Source organism: Coturnix japonica, chromosome 3 (genome assembly GCF_054131305.1).
Source record: "Coturnix japonica strain WE chromosome 3, WE-NBRP24, whole genome shotgun sequence".
In the NCBI taxonomy this organism is placed as follows: Eukaryota; Metazoa; Chordata; class Aves; order Galliformes; family Phasianidae; genus Coturnix; species Coturnix japonica.
In genome coordinates, this window is record NC_140665.1 from 85,212,057 (window position 1) to 85,231,541 (window position 19,485).

Below are 19,485 nucleotides of genomic sequence, written 5' to 3' on the forward strand. Positions count from 1 at the left end.
AATTCTTCATCTTAAATGCTTGTCTTAAATGCTGTTAAAATAGGAATTCATACTCTCAATATTTAGAAACACTGATATTTATTTAAGAGAAGAGGTTGTAGATGAAAATTAAACTCTCTGTAAAAGACTATTTTAAGAATAAATAAATATTTGTCAAATTTTATTTTCTTTCTGTCAGACAAATTAACTATAGAGATTCATACTTAGCCCTATTTTTCAGTTATTAGAGTTGTTAAAAAACTGAACAGATTTTATTTATTTATTTATTTATTTTTTAATAAAGAATAGGACATACTGTGTGACTTTCCCTTTCATTTCCATTATTTTTTTCTTTTAAGCATTGTGTGGTGGATACATTCAAGGCAGGAGTGGAACCATTCTTTCTCCTGGTTTTCCGGATTTTTATCCAAACTCTTTAAACTGCACTTGGACTATTGAAGTGTCACATGGCAAGGGTAAGAATCTAATATGATATATGAACCTAATAAGAACTGCATATGTATATGTAATATCTGTGTTTAATGAACACAACATTTTGGTTTTGAATACATTTAAATCTTATTATTGGCTATTCTTTTGAAGTTTAACTTCCCAAAATAAATGCATCCAAATGTTGAAATGTTTCTATTTTGTCTTTATTTTGAAAAAGCAATATTCTTTTAACAGTTGAATCTAAGTTCATTTTAATGAATTTCAGATTTTGATTTCACGAATGACTTTTCCTAATGAACTTGCCATATCATTTACTTTTTACTTTCTGTGCTACCTATGAATAACGAAACAGAATAACTTCCTGTGTTTTATTTATTTATTTATTTTCCACTCTTTTTAATAATTTTATAGGTGTGCGGCTGTTATTTCATACTTTTCATCTCGAGAGCTCTCATGACTATTTGCTCATCACTGAAGATGGCAGCTTCACAGAGCCAGTAGCCAGGTTAACTGGCTCAGTCTTACCCCCTACTATTAAAGCTGGCCTCTTCGGAAACTTTACTGCCCAACTCCGATTCATATCTGATTTTTCAATTTCTTATGAAGGTTTCAACATAACATTTTCAGGTAAGATATTCTATCATGCTAAATACCCAAAAATTGTTTCCATATATATATTACTATATTACTATATATTGCTATATTACTATACTACTACTATGTGTAGCCTATATCTTAGAAGATCAGTGAATTCAGTGGTGAATTATTTTAAGGAATTTTCCCTATTTCCAGAGAACTATTGAGAAAAAGTGGTTTGGAAGAAAATAGAGGAAAAAAATATGAGCAGTAATTCCTCAGAAAAAGGAAACTAATTGGAACTGTTTCAGTGAAAGGAAAGAGACTGTAAATAAGCAGTAGTGTGCTAACTCAAGATCACACACACGTTTTAATCAAAGGCTGATATTCGAATTTTTTTTTAAAAAAGAAAAGAGATATATTTATACTAACAAGCTGACTTTATTGAACAAAATAAAGCATCTTTCCATTTAATTTCTCTCATTTTGGACAATCCTGAGTAGTAGAAAGGAAGTATAAATCCTACCAGGTCGTACAGGTAAAATTCGATGTTCTGGAAATGTATGACTTAACACATCTGTACTGTACTTCTAATCCAAGAGTATCATTCCGAGTATAACAAGAATTATGGGACATATTTTGTGTAAACGTGTGCTATGTACATTTTAGTAACAGTGAAGAAATAATTGCACAACTTGGTGGGCATTTGAGAGCTTCACTCTTACTACTTCTAATAATTTTAAGTTCCCATAGATTTGCCCATTATTCCTGATTCATAGTTACAAAAGAGACACAAATTCAGACACTTATAGAATTATTTTGAAAAATGTACATATATGTTTGTTTCCAGTTAGGTGATGCCTGTTTTATTTCAAAAAAGCACACATATAGTTTGCTAGGTTAGAAGACAGTTTTACTTAGGAAAGCGAAGCACATTTATTGAAAATCTGGCCACGCGTCTTTCAATTCTCATGACCTTACGTTTGATTTTTTTTTAATTGTTTTATTTTTTGTTTGTTTTGTTAGATTTTCTTCATTACACAATGAATTTTTAAACTGTCTCCCTTCAAAAGCTATACAGGAGTTCAGACCAAATGAACCAAGAATAATATACTGGAGATGTAATTAAACAAAATTACAGGAAAACACTTACAGTACAAGCTGATTACAACTCTTTGAAATTAGAAAAATAAATCTAGTGTGGGTGGAATGCAATAGATACATAATTACTGTATATATTGCCATAACAGAAATATAGCGTTGGCTTTAGTAGAGAAAATGAGTCTGAAATACATGTTTTTGAAGCAGCGTGTAATGATATACTGCAACTAATTTGGCAAGCTTCCCCGCTTCACCCTATCTGGAAAACTTGTCCCATTTATATATAGTCTGTTTTGTTGTCTGCAGAATACGATCTAGAGCCGTGTGATGATCCTGGTGTTCCTGCCTTCAGCAGGCGAATTGGCTTTCAGTTTGGTGTTGGAGACTCCTTGATCTTTTCTTGTTTCCCTGGATATCGCTTAGAAGGTGCTAATAAACTTACCTGCCTGGGTGGTGGTCGGCGTGTATGGAGTGCACCTCTGCCAAGGTGTGTGGGTAGGTGGTCACATGCTTTCATTTCATTCATCAAGTCGTTATTAGCACATGGCATGTTTCAGAATACTGGGAAGAGAAGAAAGCACTTGGGTTGAAAGGGTTCAACCTATGTTGAAAATATAAGTAAAGCATGTTTCTTCTACTTAGAGAACAACAATAAGATAGAATATTTAGAATGGTGGTAGAAAATAGGATCAGAAAGTCTTGTGAGAAAAAATGTAAATATAGTAATTGAACTGTATACTTGCCCTTATTAAGATACAAACTTCATGCTTAGCCTGTCAGGATAAAAAAAACCAGCATTTAGAACTCTTGAGTGAAAACAGCTGGAGTAAGAGTACTCCAAATGGTTTTAAGGGTTTTTTTTTTTTTTTTTTTAATTTTTTTTTTTTTTTTTTTTTTAATGATTTATAAGCTGTAAACTGCAATATAGTATTGTAAACTGTATTTTTAAATGTGCTGTTGTTGAAAATCAGTAAATATATGCTCTGGTTGAGTAAAATGGCAATTTTTATTTTATTATTTTTTAATTTTTTTTTGTGAGAAACACATGGATTGGATTAAAAAAAAAAAAAAAAAAAAGTACAGTACTTATATGATTTGATGAGATCATTTTATCATCACTACTTGAAGTGTACCTGATCAGCTACTATTGACATAAGGTTTCTGAAATGTCAAATAATTCCACACACCGGCCTCTAAATGAATTGTCTTAAGACAGTTGTTTTAAACAAATTTTCATTTCATTAAAAAAGACACTCCCCTTAGGCTTGTTTCTTATATAGAGATGTATAGTGATACGTAGTATATACATCTGGAAAATGTTGTAACTCATACACTGTATATAGTCATAAAATACAAACTTTTTTTTTTATTTTTTTATTTTTTTTAAATGGCAAAACAAACAAACAAAAAAAAGAGTATATGTAATTATGTTTTAATGACCTGGGTTTATGAAAGAGGAATCAGTATCATACAAAATTTTCCATTTTTTCTTAAATTGAAATTTTACATTCTAGCCTATTAACAACTAGATTATTTTTATAAAAATAACTGGCTTCTTAATGCTGTTTGACCATGAATGTTGAATAGCCAAGTGCACGTCATCATAGATCAATTTAAAGTGTGCATATTTCAGTACAAGGATACCAACATTTCCTATGTGAACCTAGCATTCTATTTTTCCCAATTTTTATGTCTGCTCAACTGTTCCATAGCTTTCCATGTGTATGAATAGGAAATTAGCTACTTATTTTTTCTTTAAGAAAATATTACTGCTAATTATACAATAAAGTGATTCTTAATAAGTAAGCTTGATCAAGATAGCATCAGGATATATCCATGTGCATTTAAAACTAAAAATAAAACTATCCCTACTGCATGTTTATTGTTATGACTGCTAATTAGTACCATTCTTTGAAATAGCTGATTCTGATGCAATCAACCTATTAAGAGCATTAATACAGACTATTTTTTCTAAGAAAAACACTGATATAATTTGAGAACTGTTTTCATGTTAGATGTGTACGAGTTCCAGTTATTGATAACTCTCAGTAATGTGAGTACTGAAAGCCTAGATTTCAGTGTCTGCTTTACAGTGAGATAAATCAGTCTCCAGACATCCTTTAGATGCCTAAATAAAGGTATTACTTGTACTGGAATTTAAAACTCCACGAACCTGTCAGTACGTTTTTGTTTTATGTAAGCTTCCTTTTTTTTTTTTTTCCTGATATATTTGCTACTAATTTTTAAGTAATAATATTATTTATTTGGAAAATTGTCTGCTTCCAAAAATATTACTTATTAGTACAGACATTTGTTAGAATAGGGAAAATTTATGGAGTACAATTTAATCAATATGGCTTAGTTAGGAAGAAGATATAGACTAGGAACTGTGCTAGAACCCTCTACTTGCTGACATGGCAGCTTGAGAAGCAGAGGTGATGATGCTACATTAACACTGTTCATCGATAGTTAAAACATCTTCTGCACTTTGGCCACAACAACCCCAGGCAGTGCTATAGGCTTGGGGCAGAGTGGCTAGAGGACTGTGTGGAGGAAACGGATCTGGGGGTACTGATTGATGCTCAGCTGAACATGGTAGAAATAATTGCATGCAACAGTACAGGCTGGGGGAAGATCTGCTGGAGAGGAGCTCTGCTGAGAGGTACCTGGGTGTCCTGGTGGACAACAGATTGACCATGAGCCAGCAGTGTGCCCTTGTAGCCAAAAAAGCCAATGGCATACTGGGGTGTATTAAGAAGAGTGTGTCCAGCAGGTCAAAGGAGGTGATCCTCCCCCTCTACTCTGCCCTGGTGAGGCCTCATCTGGAATATTGTGTCCAGTTTTGGGCTCCCCAGTACAAAGGAGGGCCACTAAGATAGTGAAGGGCCTGGAGCATCTCCCCTATGAGGAGAGACTTAGGGAACTGGGTCTGTTTAGCCTTGAAAAAAGAAGGTTGAGAGGGGACTTGATCCAGGTTTATAAATACCTGAGGTGTGGGAGCCATAGTGGTGAGTCTGGTCTCTTTTCAGTAGTGCGTGGGGATAGGACTAGGGGTAATGGGATGAAAGTACAGCATAGGAAGTTCCACACGAATGTGCGTAAGAACTTCTTTATAGTGAGGGTGACGGAGCACTGGAACAGGCTGCCCAGGGAGGTGGTGGAGTCTCCTTCTCTGGAGATATTTAAGACCCGCCTGGACGCCTACCTGTGTGACATGGTGTAGGGAACCTGCTTTGGCAGGGGGGTTGGACTCGATGATCTCTAGAGGTCCCTTCCAAACCCTACAATTCTGTGATTCTGTGACAGTGTGCCCGGCGGCCAAGAAGGCCAACGGCATCCTGGCTTGCATCAAAAACAGTGTTACTAGCGGGAACAGGGAGGTAATTGTCCCCCTGTACTCAGCATTGGTGCAGCTGCACCTTGAGTACTGTGTTCAGTTTTGGGCCCCTCACTGCAAGAAAGACATTGTGGCCCTGGAACGTGTTCAGAGGAGGGCTACAAAGCTGGTGAGGGGGTCTGGAGCACAGGCCTTACGAGGAGCGGCTGAGGGAGCTAGGATTGTTCAGCCTGGAGAAGAGGAGGCTCAGGGGAGACCTTAATAGCTCTCTGTAACTTCCTGAAGGGGGGTTGTAGTGAGCTGGGGGTTGGCCTCTTCTCTCGTGTAATCAGTGATAGAACTAGAGGGAATGGTTTTAAACTGCGTCAGGGGAGATTCAGTCTGGACATTAGGGTGTATTTTCGGTAAAAGTAGTCAGGCATTGGAATGCACTGCCCAGGGAGGTGGTGGAGTCACCGACCATGGGAGTGTTCAAGAAACGCTTGGATGTGGTGCTGAGGAATATGATTTAGCCAGGAAGTATTGGTAATGATTGGACTAGATGATCTTCTAGGTCTTTTCCAACCTTGATAATTCTGTGATTCTGTGAACATCAGTGTGTTATCAACACTTTTTTTTTTCTTAGATCCAAACTAATAGCACGATATGAGTTACTATGAATGAAACTGACTTTATCCTAGCCCAAAACAGTAGATATGTACAACGCTTTCTCCTGTGGAAACAATTCTCCATACTTCAGCTATCTGTTGAATCCTCCATGATGCATCCTTTTGGAAGGATCCTTTTCCTTCAACTCTCTATACCAACTGGACCTACCATTCTCCTGCGTTTGGAAGAGCTTTTCTGTGGTTTTAACTAGTGATTCTGTCAAAACTGCCTTATACATCCTACAGTGAGAACTGTCTGCACTACCAACAGTATAAAAATCGCACACATGATCTTTTCAAGGAAAAAAAAAAATGGCTGCCTACTTTTCTGGAACTGTTCTTCAGTATGTGTTTTTTTAAAAGCGTATTCACAGTGTCCTCTTCCACTCTGCTCCTCAAAATTTAGTGGAATTGACAGTGAGGGTTGAGAGGAGGAACTGAGAGAGAGAAACACTCTGCATCACTTCAATTTTGTTGTGATGCTCAGAATGGAATACAGTCACAATAAAGATACCCTCCTAGCAAACCTGGTACAAGACTACCAGGAAAATATATATGCATGGTGTCTTGAAAAGAAAATGTCACTGAACTAATCCGTAACCTTAGGTACTAAGCAAAATAGGGTTTTGTACTGAAACAGCTTGTCACCTATATGTTTGTCAGCATAGCCATCTGGCACATAGCTGTAATAAGTGTGCTTGTCTATGTGTTGTGGGATTCATTTTCCAGATTTACTTCTGAATAATTTGATTACCATATAGAATTGCTTTTTGTCTTTGTAAGTAGGCTTTTTATGGTTTTTAGCTAAAAACAATCTACTGGAATACACACAAGCTTCTCCTGATTGTCTTTTGTCTAGTTGAGATTTAGAAAGAGAAAACAACGATCTTGCTTTCCTCCTTCATTGACATCTTATCCTGTATTATTCATTGTTTTATTGTTATGATAGCTTCAATTAGTATTCCAGTGTTTTTTAGAAACGCATGTATATTTTTCGAAAACACTCATTTGATTACTAATTGTGGTTAAGAATTGTTATTGACACTGCATCCACATATATAATTTATTCCTATTTTACCACTTGCTTTTAAGTAGTTTAAAATGTTTATGTACATTTATACTAATTTTCTGTGAACAAAATTGCCCAAATTACTCTTCCAGTAATAGCTCATTTTTTCTCTACCTATAATTATGCAATTCTATTACAGTTTCACTTTTATTTCACAGTTGACTACTTTTTCATGCAGACAAAACCCAGCTTTTGCTGAATTGGTTCCCCTAGATTACAGATCCAAGAGCAATGCCTATAGGCGGTTATGCAGTTTTACGTATCTCCAGAACTATGCCAGCCTCAGGAGCTTAATGAATTTTGGGGTCCAGAAATGAGGTGCAAGTGCTGTCCATTCCAAAGTTAAAGTCTGTCTAAAGGAGACTTGCAATTGTATTTCTGTCTTCTCATCTGCACTGAATTTTTAAATGTTAATCACACCATTTATTTGGAAAATCTGTTATAAAGGCAGATACCCTACATCTCATATTTAAAAATAAATAAGTAAATAATCTATTTATTTAAACATATATTTCCTACATTTCTGTTTGTTTTATGTCAGCTTAGTCAGGAGCTTTCTACCACTCTATATTGTAAAGTTGTGCTTTGGTTAAAAAACAGAAGAGTTCTAAATTAAAAGAAACATTTCTGTAAATGATTTATTATTATTATTATTATTTTCATTTGAAAATAACCATTCAGTGAACCATCAAGACTGGCAATAGATCTAGAATGCAGAAAACACTCCCTGTTCTATTCTGCAACTCTCCCCTGACCTCCCTCTACAAAATACATCCTTCCAGCTCAGTGCCATAGTTCACAGGTCTCACTGTCATGCTGCAGTGAAGAGCTCTGTCCTTGCCCTTATGAACTTCCCATTTCCTTCTACATTATCTGAAAGCTTTATTGGAGTTCTTACTATTTAAATGATTTATTTTTTTTTTTGGATACCAATGGCAGGTATCTTCTCTGATGTGACAAAAGGGTAAGATGTGAGCAAAAGCAGAAATGTAACAAAATGAATGAATATATACACATTTTCATAGATAGGTGGTTGGCAAGTAGGGGCAGTTTTGAATGTATATATCAGATGTAAATATAAATCATCACCTAAATATGTTTTGAAATAAAACATCATTTCAACATTTACAATGATCCTCTGATGGGTAAGAATGTGTTGTTTAGATTTAGTACTGATAAAATTCTGAATCACAGAATTACTCAGGTTGGAAAAGACCTCAAAGATCAAGTCCAACCACAGCCTAACCATAGTGCTCTAACAACCCTCTGCTAAATCATATTTCTGAGCAGAGCTGAAAGATTTCAGCCCTGCCTACCCACTTGCCAAAGATGACAAGGTCACTAATTATTGAAGGAAATGTTTCGAAAATTGATTGTCAAGACCTTTACAGTGAGAAGTACAGTGCCCAATTACTTTATAATTCAACCTCTGAGGGGCACAATACAATAAGTGTACATTTATTAGATCACAGAATATGTATTTTGCTGTAAGACAAGTTTAGGTAAAAAAAAAAATGGTAAATTTATTTTGTTCCATCATATTCAGTAACATTAACTGCAAAATTGAATCAGTAGAAATTATTGAGAAAAAATGATGTTATTTACTACTAATTTTCATTTTTCCTGCTTAATACCTTGGCTAATGTCAGTGGTCTTTACCCTCTCTACTTAGCACTGTGGCAAAAAATGCTATCCTTCTTACCAGAAGAAGTTTGGTTTTGTCTGTAAAGATGCAGAACTTTGATGATCTCTTCTTAGGCATTAGGACATCATATAGGAATTGGAAGGGGAATTTGACTATGCTTTTCATCTCCCTGTTCCTTAACTTGAATTTCCATTTTGTTGCCTAATATGCATGCTGCTTCTGTCTGTTTGCCTGGATTTTCTTTGTTCAGTGTCTCCCTAAGAAACTGTGTTAAATTTTGTTCCAGGATAATAAGTCTTGAAAATATTATCTTTACAGTGATTTATTCATTTCAAAGTAGCCTTGTATGGTATACACATCATAAAGCGTAAATTACTTATAAGATAAAATTGGCTTTGAGATTGTTCTGTTTTTTTTTTGTTTGTTTTGTTTTTTTTCTTTTTCTTTTCTTTTTTTTTTTTTTATGGAATGTTCAATAATAAGCTGTGAAAAACAAGAATAAAGCTGAAAACAACAATTACTAAATGTTTTCATTTCATACAAAAGTGTCACTGCTCTTTTATTACATTTTACATGTCTCTTGCTTTTTAATGCTGCATTAATACTTACAGTGAGTAAATTTCTCACTGTGGTATCGTTCACTGACACTTACATTAATATCATTAATTTATCACGTTCAGTTGTTATAGTAAATAATACATGAATAATTAATGATAGGGTGCTAAAATAAATTGCTGACACTTAAGAAGTTGTTTCTCTTTAACAATTTTGTTAGTATTCATTGCAAAACCACCAATTGCAATTAAAATACTGTAATGTTGATTTAATTTCCATGGAGACTGGAACATAAGTAGGAACCTTGTTAGCCTGAATAGCTTGGGAGATTCCTTTGAGACCCTTGAGATTTGGCATGCACTGTTTTCTTTAAATTTGCTGTAGCATAAAATTTAAATCTGAAGTTTGCTTTTGAGGCATCAAACTAAGCTTAAGAATTGCTATTCATATTTAGGTGGTTAATGCAGAGAACACACTACATGGGGCCACTCAAGTAGATATTTTAACATTTGTAATTGAATGTATAAGTCCTCAGATTGCACTAAGGATGTTCTTGTATGCAGGATCCACTGTATGAACTTCATATTTAACTGCTGTCACATTTAATTTGTTAAATTTCTTATAGCATCGAACATATTTAGTAAAGTTATTTAATAGCATTTTATTTGTTATTTAATAACATTGAAAATTCCTGCTTATTCATTTTATGATGTTGTGCTTTTACAGGTGCAATAGAGTTTTCTGTCGCTGTCAGAAAACTGGACATGTGTTCAAGTTAGCATTTTGAGTGTTACTGTCAATCTTCAAAATAAGGTGCAAATTAGTACTTACAGATTTTAGGTGTCTGTATAAATCTGAGAATCTAATATCAGCTGGTGCATAGTGGCCATTCTGAATCTATTTTCAAAATGAAGGAGTTGTTTGGATATGAAGCATACTCACCTTAATATGTGACCTGGACATGAAATTTTAATTGTCTGTAGTCATAAGGTACGAGAACTGTTCTAAGTCTTTCTTTTACCTTCTTTCTTTGTTTTGAGGTTGTGGATACTGCTAATTTTTTTCCTTCTGATAAGATAAATACTGTAGAGATGGTATTTCCATATTCCATTATTAGATAGTACCGGAAAGAGAGAGACAGAAAACAAAAGACTAACAAAAAAACAAACAAGCAAACAAAAAAAATAATAATAAAAAAAAAGGGAGTCTTTGTCTTTGATTCTGCCTCTAATCCCCAATTATCATAATAGGATTCATTCTGAGAACCTGGGTTTTGTCTTATGTCAGTGAAATATGGATTGAAAACTTAATATGCAGACCTCAGAAAGAACTTTAGTGCTCTTTAGTCTTTCCTTTCTAACTCCATTATTCTTCATAATGGGATGGCACAGAAAAATGTGAAGACATTTGTTTGCAATGCAATGTTTCAGTAAGTAAGATTTTCTAATCTCACTGCCATGATACTGGTGTTGCTTAAGGAACATAAGGAGAGACTTATTTGTAAATGTTTTATTAGTGTGATCTATTGCTGATGACATCCCTTGATTTGAAATCTATCTTGCTGAAAAAATAGAGGGGAAAAAAAAAAAAAAAAAAGTCATTTCTGAGCACCAGCTGGTAAGAGGAAGAATACTGTGGGCAAACAAATATTTCTCCAATAAGAGTGGTGGCAACAATGATGATTTCAGTAATGACAGCAAAGCCAACTTCTTGCTTTCTCTGTAGTATGTTTCTGTTTCTAAGCGGATCTGCTCAATCTCCTCACAGGCTGTCTTTGATGCTATTAGCACTGAAAACAGCAGAGGGCAATAGTGTGAGTGTTCCAGGCTGACTTGTTAAGTTTGTGCATGCCTATTATTCTTTATAGTAAAAAGTTGCTAACTTTATTCTGATATGAATTTAAAAGCTTGATCCAGCAGGTTTGCAGTGAGGTAAACTTGGTGTTTTTTTGTAGGCTAAAACCAATGGGACAAAAAGTGAGAAGTAGGGGAAATCAGTACAATTTAGTCATCCATGATGCACACTTTTTGGGAGAAACCCAGTACAAAAGTGATTTAGAATTTGCCAGTGCATGTTGAAAACAAGAGCATTTGTGATACCAGAATGAAGACACTGACACAGCCTAGCAATGTGCAGATAGAAGGTATGGGGCTCAGAGGTGAAAGTCTGCCTGAAGAATTGGAGATGAAGCATTATAAAGGTTAAGGCATAGTTCAACAGAGGTGCTTTGCAAATTTCACATATGCTTTGGTTTTATGTGGCATTCATCTGAATAGGAATCTTCATCTCCTTGCATTGCTTCTGGGTTTGTAGATGAAGGTGTGCTTGAAAGCAATCATACTGTATGTGCAATACTAAAACCGTATGCATAGGCATGGGCTTTAGAGCCTTCTCAATCAGTCAATTAGTTTAATTACCAACTGTCTGAAATCAACTTGTTCTCATGTTTTATGACCTGCTGCATTATTTTGTAAAAACAAAGATATTCTGTACTCAGTAGAAGGGCTTTGCAACATGGAAGCCTTTAAACTGACAACATACTACTTTTATTTGATCTCTGCATTGAAGATCTGTTTAAAATCCTGTCGAATCTTTTAGCAAGGTGTATGAAAAAGTAGTAAACTTTTGCATTAAACAGAGTTATTGTTACATTTTTACATGAACTGTATTTCAAAGCCTTTCAAGAATATGGATTTATTTTTGCTTTATAGCACCTGTGTTCATATTCAGGAAGTGTTTGATGATCTTCAAAAGATCTGCCTTCCACAGTCTCCTTTTTATCCTACTATAAGTGAAACAATGAAAGAAGAAAAATAAAGTTATTTATGTAAATAGAATTTAAGTGACTTTATTAAGCAAAAGAACAAAGAATGGAGTCAAGCGCCTGTTCCAGACCGATGTCTCTGCCTTCAATACAATGAAAGAATAGTTTAATAAGGCATCATTTTTCTGGTCCTTGACATATAACCTCAACAATGTTATACAAGCTAATCAGAAACTACTGAAAATAAAGCATATGTCCTCTAAAACTTCTTACTTGTGGGTTTAGGTCTTACACACTAGTAGTATTATCCATGGAATTCAGAGGTAGATATTTTTTATTCCATAACAAATAATAAAATTAACTTTGAAAGAGACTCGAGGCTCAAAAGTTGTAATAAGGAATTAGGTTAATCTGCTTTTATCTGCTTGTCACATTTTGAAAAATAGACTCAACATCAGACAAATGACCTTTCCATTTAGATGCTGCAGTTTGTAAACTTTCAGGGTTTACCAAATTTTGAGTCTAAATTAGAGACATAGCACTGATAAATGCAAAGCAAATTTAGTTTACATATTTGCTTGCTTAAGCTCTGTTACAAGCCACATAGATGACATTAACTTTTAAAACTACTACTAACAAATCTATGCAGGGAGTTGGGAACTTCAGATTTTAGATTAACTATTTGTTCCTCAGAAACAAAAAGCACAAACTTCTGTCACAATATGAGCACATCTTTCCAAAAGTTAGTTAAATGGAATTAGTATCCATTACAATTCAGTTGGAACACAGTTTAGCTGCACAAATAAGAGTGTGTTCTTAAAGAAGGTCATTATCTCAGGCTCTTCATGCTCAGCTAAGAATGCACTGAAAACATCAGAAAGGCATCTTCTGTTCCTAAAATACAGATATTTAAAATCTAATGTATAATAATGGGAATAATCATACATATTTCTTTCTTTAAAATGTTTTAATGGTTGTTTTATAATTCTCATTCAAATTTGAGAACTGTATTACCTGGGATACTTAATGTGAGTTGGCACTTTAGGTATCTCACATGAGAGAACATAATCGTTCAGTGCTATTTCAGTGTTTAGAATCTAATTCCTTTATAGTTTAAACAATGATTCATATTTAAATCATTCTAACTTTTTACTTATAGTCTTTTTTCAGTTACTCAGGCCCCTTTAATACCAAAACAACCTCTTAATTTTGTGTATCTTGTTAGAGCAATATCAGGTACTGTTTTATGTTTTTTTCTACCAGAACATATGCTTCTTTCTTTATCTCAGCCTCAAAAAACATTTTCTGTGAGTTTTGACAGTTGTCCTGTATCTTCCCCTTGTATAATTTTGCTCAAAACAGGCTAAATCTCTGGATTACTGTTTTTGTTGTTGTTGTTGCTGTTTGTTTTGTTTTGACAAATAATGTGTTTAAAATATATAACCTAAAATGCATGTCATATAAATTAAAGTGACAAGTGTTTTTTTCTTTTTGAAGATTTAAGGGACACTGACCATGTTGATAGGAAAATATATATTTCAATTTATTTTGCATCTTGCAAAAGCAAAGGTGTAATTAGAGGAAATCTGGAAGGTGTTGTACACAGTAGAGATGTGAATGACAAATGAAGTTCTCTGTAGCTGAATACAGACATCTTTAAGGATCACTTAATAAGATTTGTCTGTTGAACTAGAGGTTGTTTTTTTTTTGTTGTTGTTTTTGTTTTTTTTTATTATTATTATTTTTCAGTTACTGAAAGTGGGTTAGTTGAATCTCTTCCTTACTTAAAGATTTCATAGTTTAATATTTCAACAAGACAAAATTTGCTTAAAATTCCAACAGAAGAGAAATAATTGATTTTAGGTGACACATATTTTGGTTGCTTGTGTTAATTACTCAGTGAAAAACGTTTATTGGTACTATTTACTGTAGATAATTTATTAGAATAAATAACATGGCAATTCCTGTACCACTGAGTAAAATTCTAGTTCATAAACAAGGGTTTTCATGTTGATGAACACTCATGCTGCATATTGTTGTTCATGGTTGCTGTTCTAAGTTTCTAAACTCTTATGCATTTCTATATTGCTTTGTGAAGGAAAGGTCAAGCTGATGTCCCTATAGCATAAGATGCTTTGAGTATCTGGGCATTGATCATGAATGAAAGATATTTTAGGTTTTGGGGCACAAGATCTTGTGAAGTTCCAGACAAAGACTAAAAGATCTGAAGGTCTGGAGTGAAGTGAATCCTCCATGGATTGGGCTAACATTTATCTGAAAATAAACTAATAAATAAATAAATCCTTTAAACCTCCTCCAGACAAAGAAATTGGGAGATCAAGTTGGTGATTTACTGGCAGATATGAAATGTGTTGAGAAGCTTAACCAGAACAACCTCTTGGTGTGATTAAGAAGGAAATGTCAGGTTATGATATTTTCAGGTTATCTGAGAAAAAGTAAAATGCACTTTTTAGAGAATGCACTTGGATAGGAAAGGTTGTCCATATGAGTGCTGACTTAATTTAAAAGAATTTTGCACTGTAACTGAATTTCAATAAATAACTACTTGATTGCAACTGAAAGCAGCATATCTGCAGAAAGTAACATACTTTAGAAGGGTAGTAATATTACATTAATATATATTCTAACCTTTATTATCCTTGATTTGTCTATCAGCATCATTACTCACAGATACAAACTGCCATAGTATTGAAATTTGAACAGTACAGCTATCTGAGGTTTGGTGGTTGGCTAACTTACATCACTCTGCTTTCTATTAAGAAAGGAGAATATGAATCTCTCCTTTAAATTAGAAACTGATTTCTGACTTATCTGTTAAATCAAGAACACTGAGCCACTTTACAGTAAATTTCCTTCTTCATCTCACATAAGAGAACATAGAGGATAAATACTCCAAGACTGGCTTTTTTCCTTCTTTATACCTTTCCTCTTTCTTTCCACCTTTTCATGCATTCCTCGCAGCCTCCTTCTACTTCATCTTTTTCCTTCCTGTTTTTCTTTGCTTTTACTGAAGAGAGAAAGTACAGAATAATTCATTGGCTTCAGTCTCTTCAAAAGTGAAAAACACATAACTTTGATCATGTGTGTCAAGGCCTCTGACATTCAAATCCAAGCTTTTTAGATATTTGATATGTAAATATGAAGCATGCATAATTCCCTGAATAAGTTTAAAATAATTTATTTATTTTCAGAAATATCTTTCTTGTGTTTTTTCATACTGTATTTTCAGAATGATTCTTTACACTATACTCATGTTCACCTAAAATTGTAAATCCACACTTCCAAAAATGAATATCATAGTGTCCTATAAGCCTTAAGGATCTTTTTAAAATTTGCAGTAAAAAATAAAGAAAGAGACATTTTTAAACAATCACCTCTTTTTCTCTAAAAAAATCGGTTGATTTATGATTATATATTAATGTCATCCTACTTGAATTATGTATGCAAAACTCTCAATAAAGTCTGAATGACGATTAAGTCAAAACCTGGATTCATTATGATATATTTTATCCTTAGACTGAAAAATGAGGCATAAATAATAAAATTCATAGAATCATAGAATCACCGAGGTTGAAAAACACCTAAAAGATCATCCAGTCCAACCATTAAACTTAACTGTTACCTTGACTGAGACCTTTATGAAGTGTATTTAGGCCATTTTTAATCACTTTGAATATTTTTTGGACACTGTATTGCTATTCTTGTTTATTTCTTTGAATGTTTTCATTTCTGTGATGAAATATACATTTCAGATTTGGAATAGACTTTATTTAGAGCACAACCTGTGCCAACTGGCTGAAACACATCATTCTTCTTATACTTTACTCTTCTTTATTTAACAGTAACTTAAACTCTGCTAAAAGTGTCTTTAAGTTTATGCTACAGGTGGTTCTGAAAAGGACTCTCCCACTGTTTACCTAATAAAAGAAGGGAGCTGTTTGGCACTGCCTAATATCAATAACAGTTTATTGATTGATTGATTGATTGATTGATTTGTTTATTTATTTATTTATTTCTGTGTGTGTTATGTCTAGTAAAATGCTATTTGAATACTTTTGATTTATTGCCAAACTACTTTATCTCTCTGTTTTTTCTAGTTCTTATTTTAACAGAATAATTTTATGAATTTTTTATGAAATTCAGCTGAGCTGAATTACAGATCAGCCTAATATGGGGGGACCTAGTGACAATTGTGTGCTAGATAAAAGCTCTTATGTGCATGTTAACCTAGTAAAGTGCTGGGGTTAGCAACTATGGTAGGTGTTTGTCCTCTAAGTGAACTCCTACAGAAATATACTTCTCCTAGGTATCCTTAGCAAGTTAGTTATTTTAGAGGCTAAATATTTCTGAAAACTGCCTGTATTTTCTTGAAATGGATAATTCACTTTTGTGTGTGTGTGTCTGTTTTCTTTAGCTGAATGTGGAGCAACTGTCTCTGGAAATGAAGGAACATTGTTATCTCCAAATTTTCCATCTAACTATGACAACAACCATGAATGTATCTATAAAATTGAAACAGAGGCTGGAAAAGGGATCCATCTTAGAGCAAGGAGCTTTCAGCTGCATGAGGGAGACATAGTTAAGGTAAATATTGTGCTCAACATTCACATAATATGAATAACTGCACTTTCCGTACTACTCATTTTGTCCTTTGTTACATTTTTTTTTTTGTTTGTTTCTCTAGATTTAAGTTCTATCTGAATTTAGGGGATATTAAATATTCAATTGTATGTATGGAAATATTTACACTGGATATAAATCTGAATGGAAAACCAAAAATGTGTACTTGGATTTTGAAAGCTAGTGTGTCTGTTACTTTGCTGTGCATGGTGATATTTGTAAATGTAGCTCTGAGATTGCTTTGAAAAAGGATCGTTTTTAATAGTTGATAGAATACTCTTATTTTTTTGTTTGTCTAGTGCATAATAGGCAATTTTGAAAAAATAATTCAATTTTCATCATTTGGATAAAAAGAAGCCAGCCAATATATGTTACTGTAGTTGCTCTACATACATTGTATTTCTCTAGATGTCATTTCCTGAGCAGGGAGTTGGTCTGATTCTATGATACTCTAATACTGACTAAAACTATAATTACAGTAGGTGGCTTACTTTGTAGGTAACCTTTGAAACATCCTAAATAACTACAAATTTTGAAAATGTACTTTTCTACAGTTTAATAATAATCTTTTTAAATTAAATAATGGCTGCCATATCCTTTTATGTAATGAAAATCATGACATTCATCTGGAATGTTGAACATATTACTTTTTCAAGTTTATGTCTCTAATTTTTCATATTTAATTGATACTCAATTACTGAATGCTGTCAATTCAGTTAGTAGCTTGATGACTGAAGATATCAGGATATCACAGCAACTTATTTAGCATTTTGTTTCTAACCTGATCTTTCTATTCATTTGTACTTTCCACAAATATTTCAAGATAAGTTTGTCATAAAGCAAATTTTTTCTTGGCATACTTTTATTTATTATTCTATCTCCTTATGTAAATGTATGGTAATATTAATTATACATTTTCTGCATTGTCTGTTTAAGTATTGTCTTTACAGGCATGCATATCTTTGTTATGTATTTGTTCTTTAAAAGAACAAATTTGTTCTTTGAGAGGTTCTCCTGGAGTGCATCCAAGGGAAGGCCACAAAGATGTTCCCAGGTATGGAGCTCTTCCCCTGAGAGAACAGGCTGAGAGAGCTGTCTGTTCAGCCTGGAGAAGAAGTTTTTTATAATAAGCGTGGTCAAAGTGATCAAGCAGTCAAAGCAAGCTCAGGAAAATATCAAAGTTTAATTGTAAATATTTCTTCTATCAGAATGTGAAACTACGGTTTAGGAATATCCAGTCAGCATTTAGTTTTCTTTGAGGTGTTTTTGCATTCTGGCAGCAGATGCACACACATTAGCACTATTATGGTGAGAATTTTCTTCACAAACAACAGTAAGCACGATCCTCTTCCCTGTGTGTTTTCACCCTAGCAGCTGCAAGCATTTCTCTCTCAGCTGCTCACAAATATTTAGGAGAAATAAAGCTTCCTTGAATGTCCTGGATACATTTATCTTAGAGCACTAAACAATGCTGTGATCATTCTCTACTGTCCCCAAGGCCAAGTTCTGCAGTCTGAATACATCCATTAAATTAAACACAAAACTAGGTGGCTCACTTAAACCTCCTCTTGGAAACAGTCCCTGGCCTCTGCATCTCTTCTGTACCGTCAGAAAAAAAATTGTGAAGGTGTCAGTAGGTCTGCATTTACTGTTCGCCAAGGATGTCTTAACCATAAATATTGTGTGGACAGTCAGGTTGTGCCTGTACTCTGGCACTCTTTACTTGCTTTTAAAACATAAAACTAGCATGAACTGCATGTGTTTGACTGGGTTTGCTGTTGGCACAAGTACGAAATCTAAAAGTCACCCGAATATTGACGTTAAGCAGTACACAGGGAATAAAAAATAATTTGCAAAGTGTTTCTGACATGAGGAAGATTGCATGCATGAGAAGGGGTAAAGATGAGTGATTTCAAGGAGAATATACTGCAAAGTTAATGACTGTAAGTCACGGGCAAAGCTTTCTATAAATGTAGCAAAATTTGAACTTGAGTTACAGGGATAAACATCAGAGCTCAAGTAAAGACATAGGGACAATTTTGAAGTTTATAATTAAACTGTATTTAGATCAGCTGATTATTTTAAAGCTTACCCTTTTTTACTTGCTGACACCTAAGCCTCCTGGTCTCTCTGTTTTATCAACCTCTTGAAATTCTTAATTCTTTAAACTGACGGTAGGATTTCTATCTCACTGTGAATTTGTTCTGAGTATAATTTCATGTCTTTCTGCTCTTTGGCCAGATATCTTCCTTTTTGCTTCATGACAGGGGAAAAGAGTACTTGGCAATTAGAGTGTGGGAATTATATTTGAAATAGCTTATCCTTCATGAGTAAGGCATATGAACCACAGTAACAATGTTAATAAAAATGTGGTAATGTGTTCCTGGCTCCAGAGGTTACACACATGGCAGATGCCCTTCAAACGTTATGCAGAGGTTACGCACAAGACACCTGCTGGGAGTAGTCCTTAACTCATGCTAGTTGCCAAACCATGGCCAAGAATTGTTTGGGATTATCTGTCTGGCTTGGATTAAACCTTTTCTGGGGCAATTTGAATAAATTATTATTTAAAAAAAAAAACAAATTATAAATTAATAAATTAATAATAATTAATAAATTAATTGTTTCCGTGGATGGTTGAGATTTGATCCTTATATTTTTTGACCACTGGTCTCACTAGACCAGAGATGTACCACATTATGTCTGTAATGTTAACAG

At 34.0% G+C, this 19,485-nt stretch overlaps 1 protein-coding gene across 5 annotated transcripts in view; it reads left to right on the plus strand.

Moving 5' to 3' along the window:
* CSMD1 (CUB and Sushi multiple domains 1) overlaps positions 1 to 19,485 on the plus strand; it is an 883,639-nt gene that overhangs the window by 712,015 nt on the left and 152,139 nt on the right. For all 5 annotated transcript variants that reach the window (XR_014944901.1, XR_014944902.1, XM_015859302.3 and 2 more), the window contains exons 19-22: positions 339 to 455; positions 844 to 1,059; positions 2,416 to 2,604; positions 16,562 to 16,731. Coding sequence is in view for 3 of the 5 variants with exons in the window: in XM_015859302.3 (XP_015714788.2) it covers positions 339 to 455; positions 844 to 1,059; positions 2,416 to 2,604; positions 16,562 to 16,731 (692 nt within the window). In the remaining 2 variants the exon portion in view is untranslated. The remainder of the gene's footprint in view (positions 1 to 338; positions 456 to 843; positions 1,060 to 2,415; positions 2,605 to 16,561; positions 16,732 to 19,485) is intronic.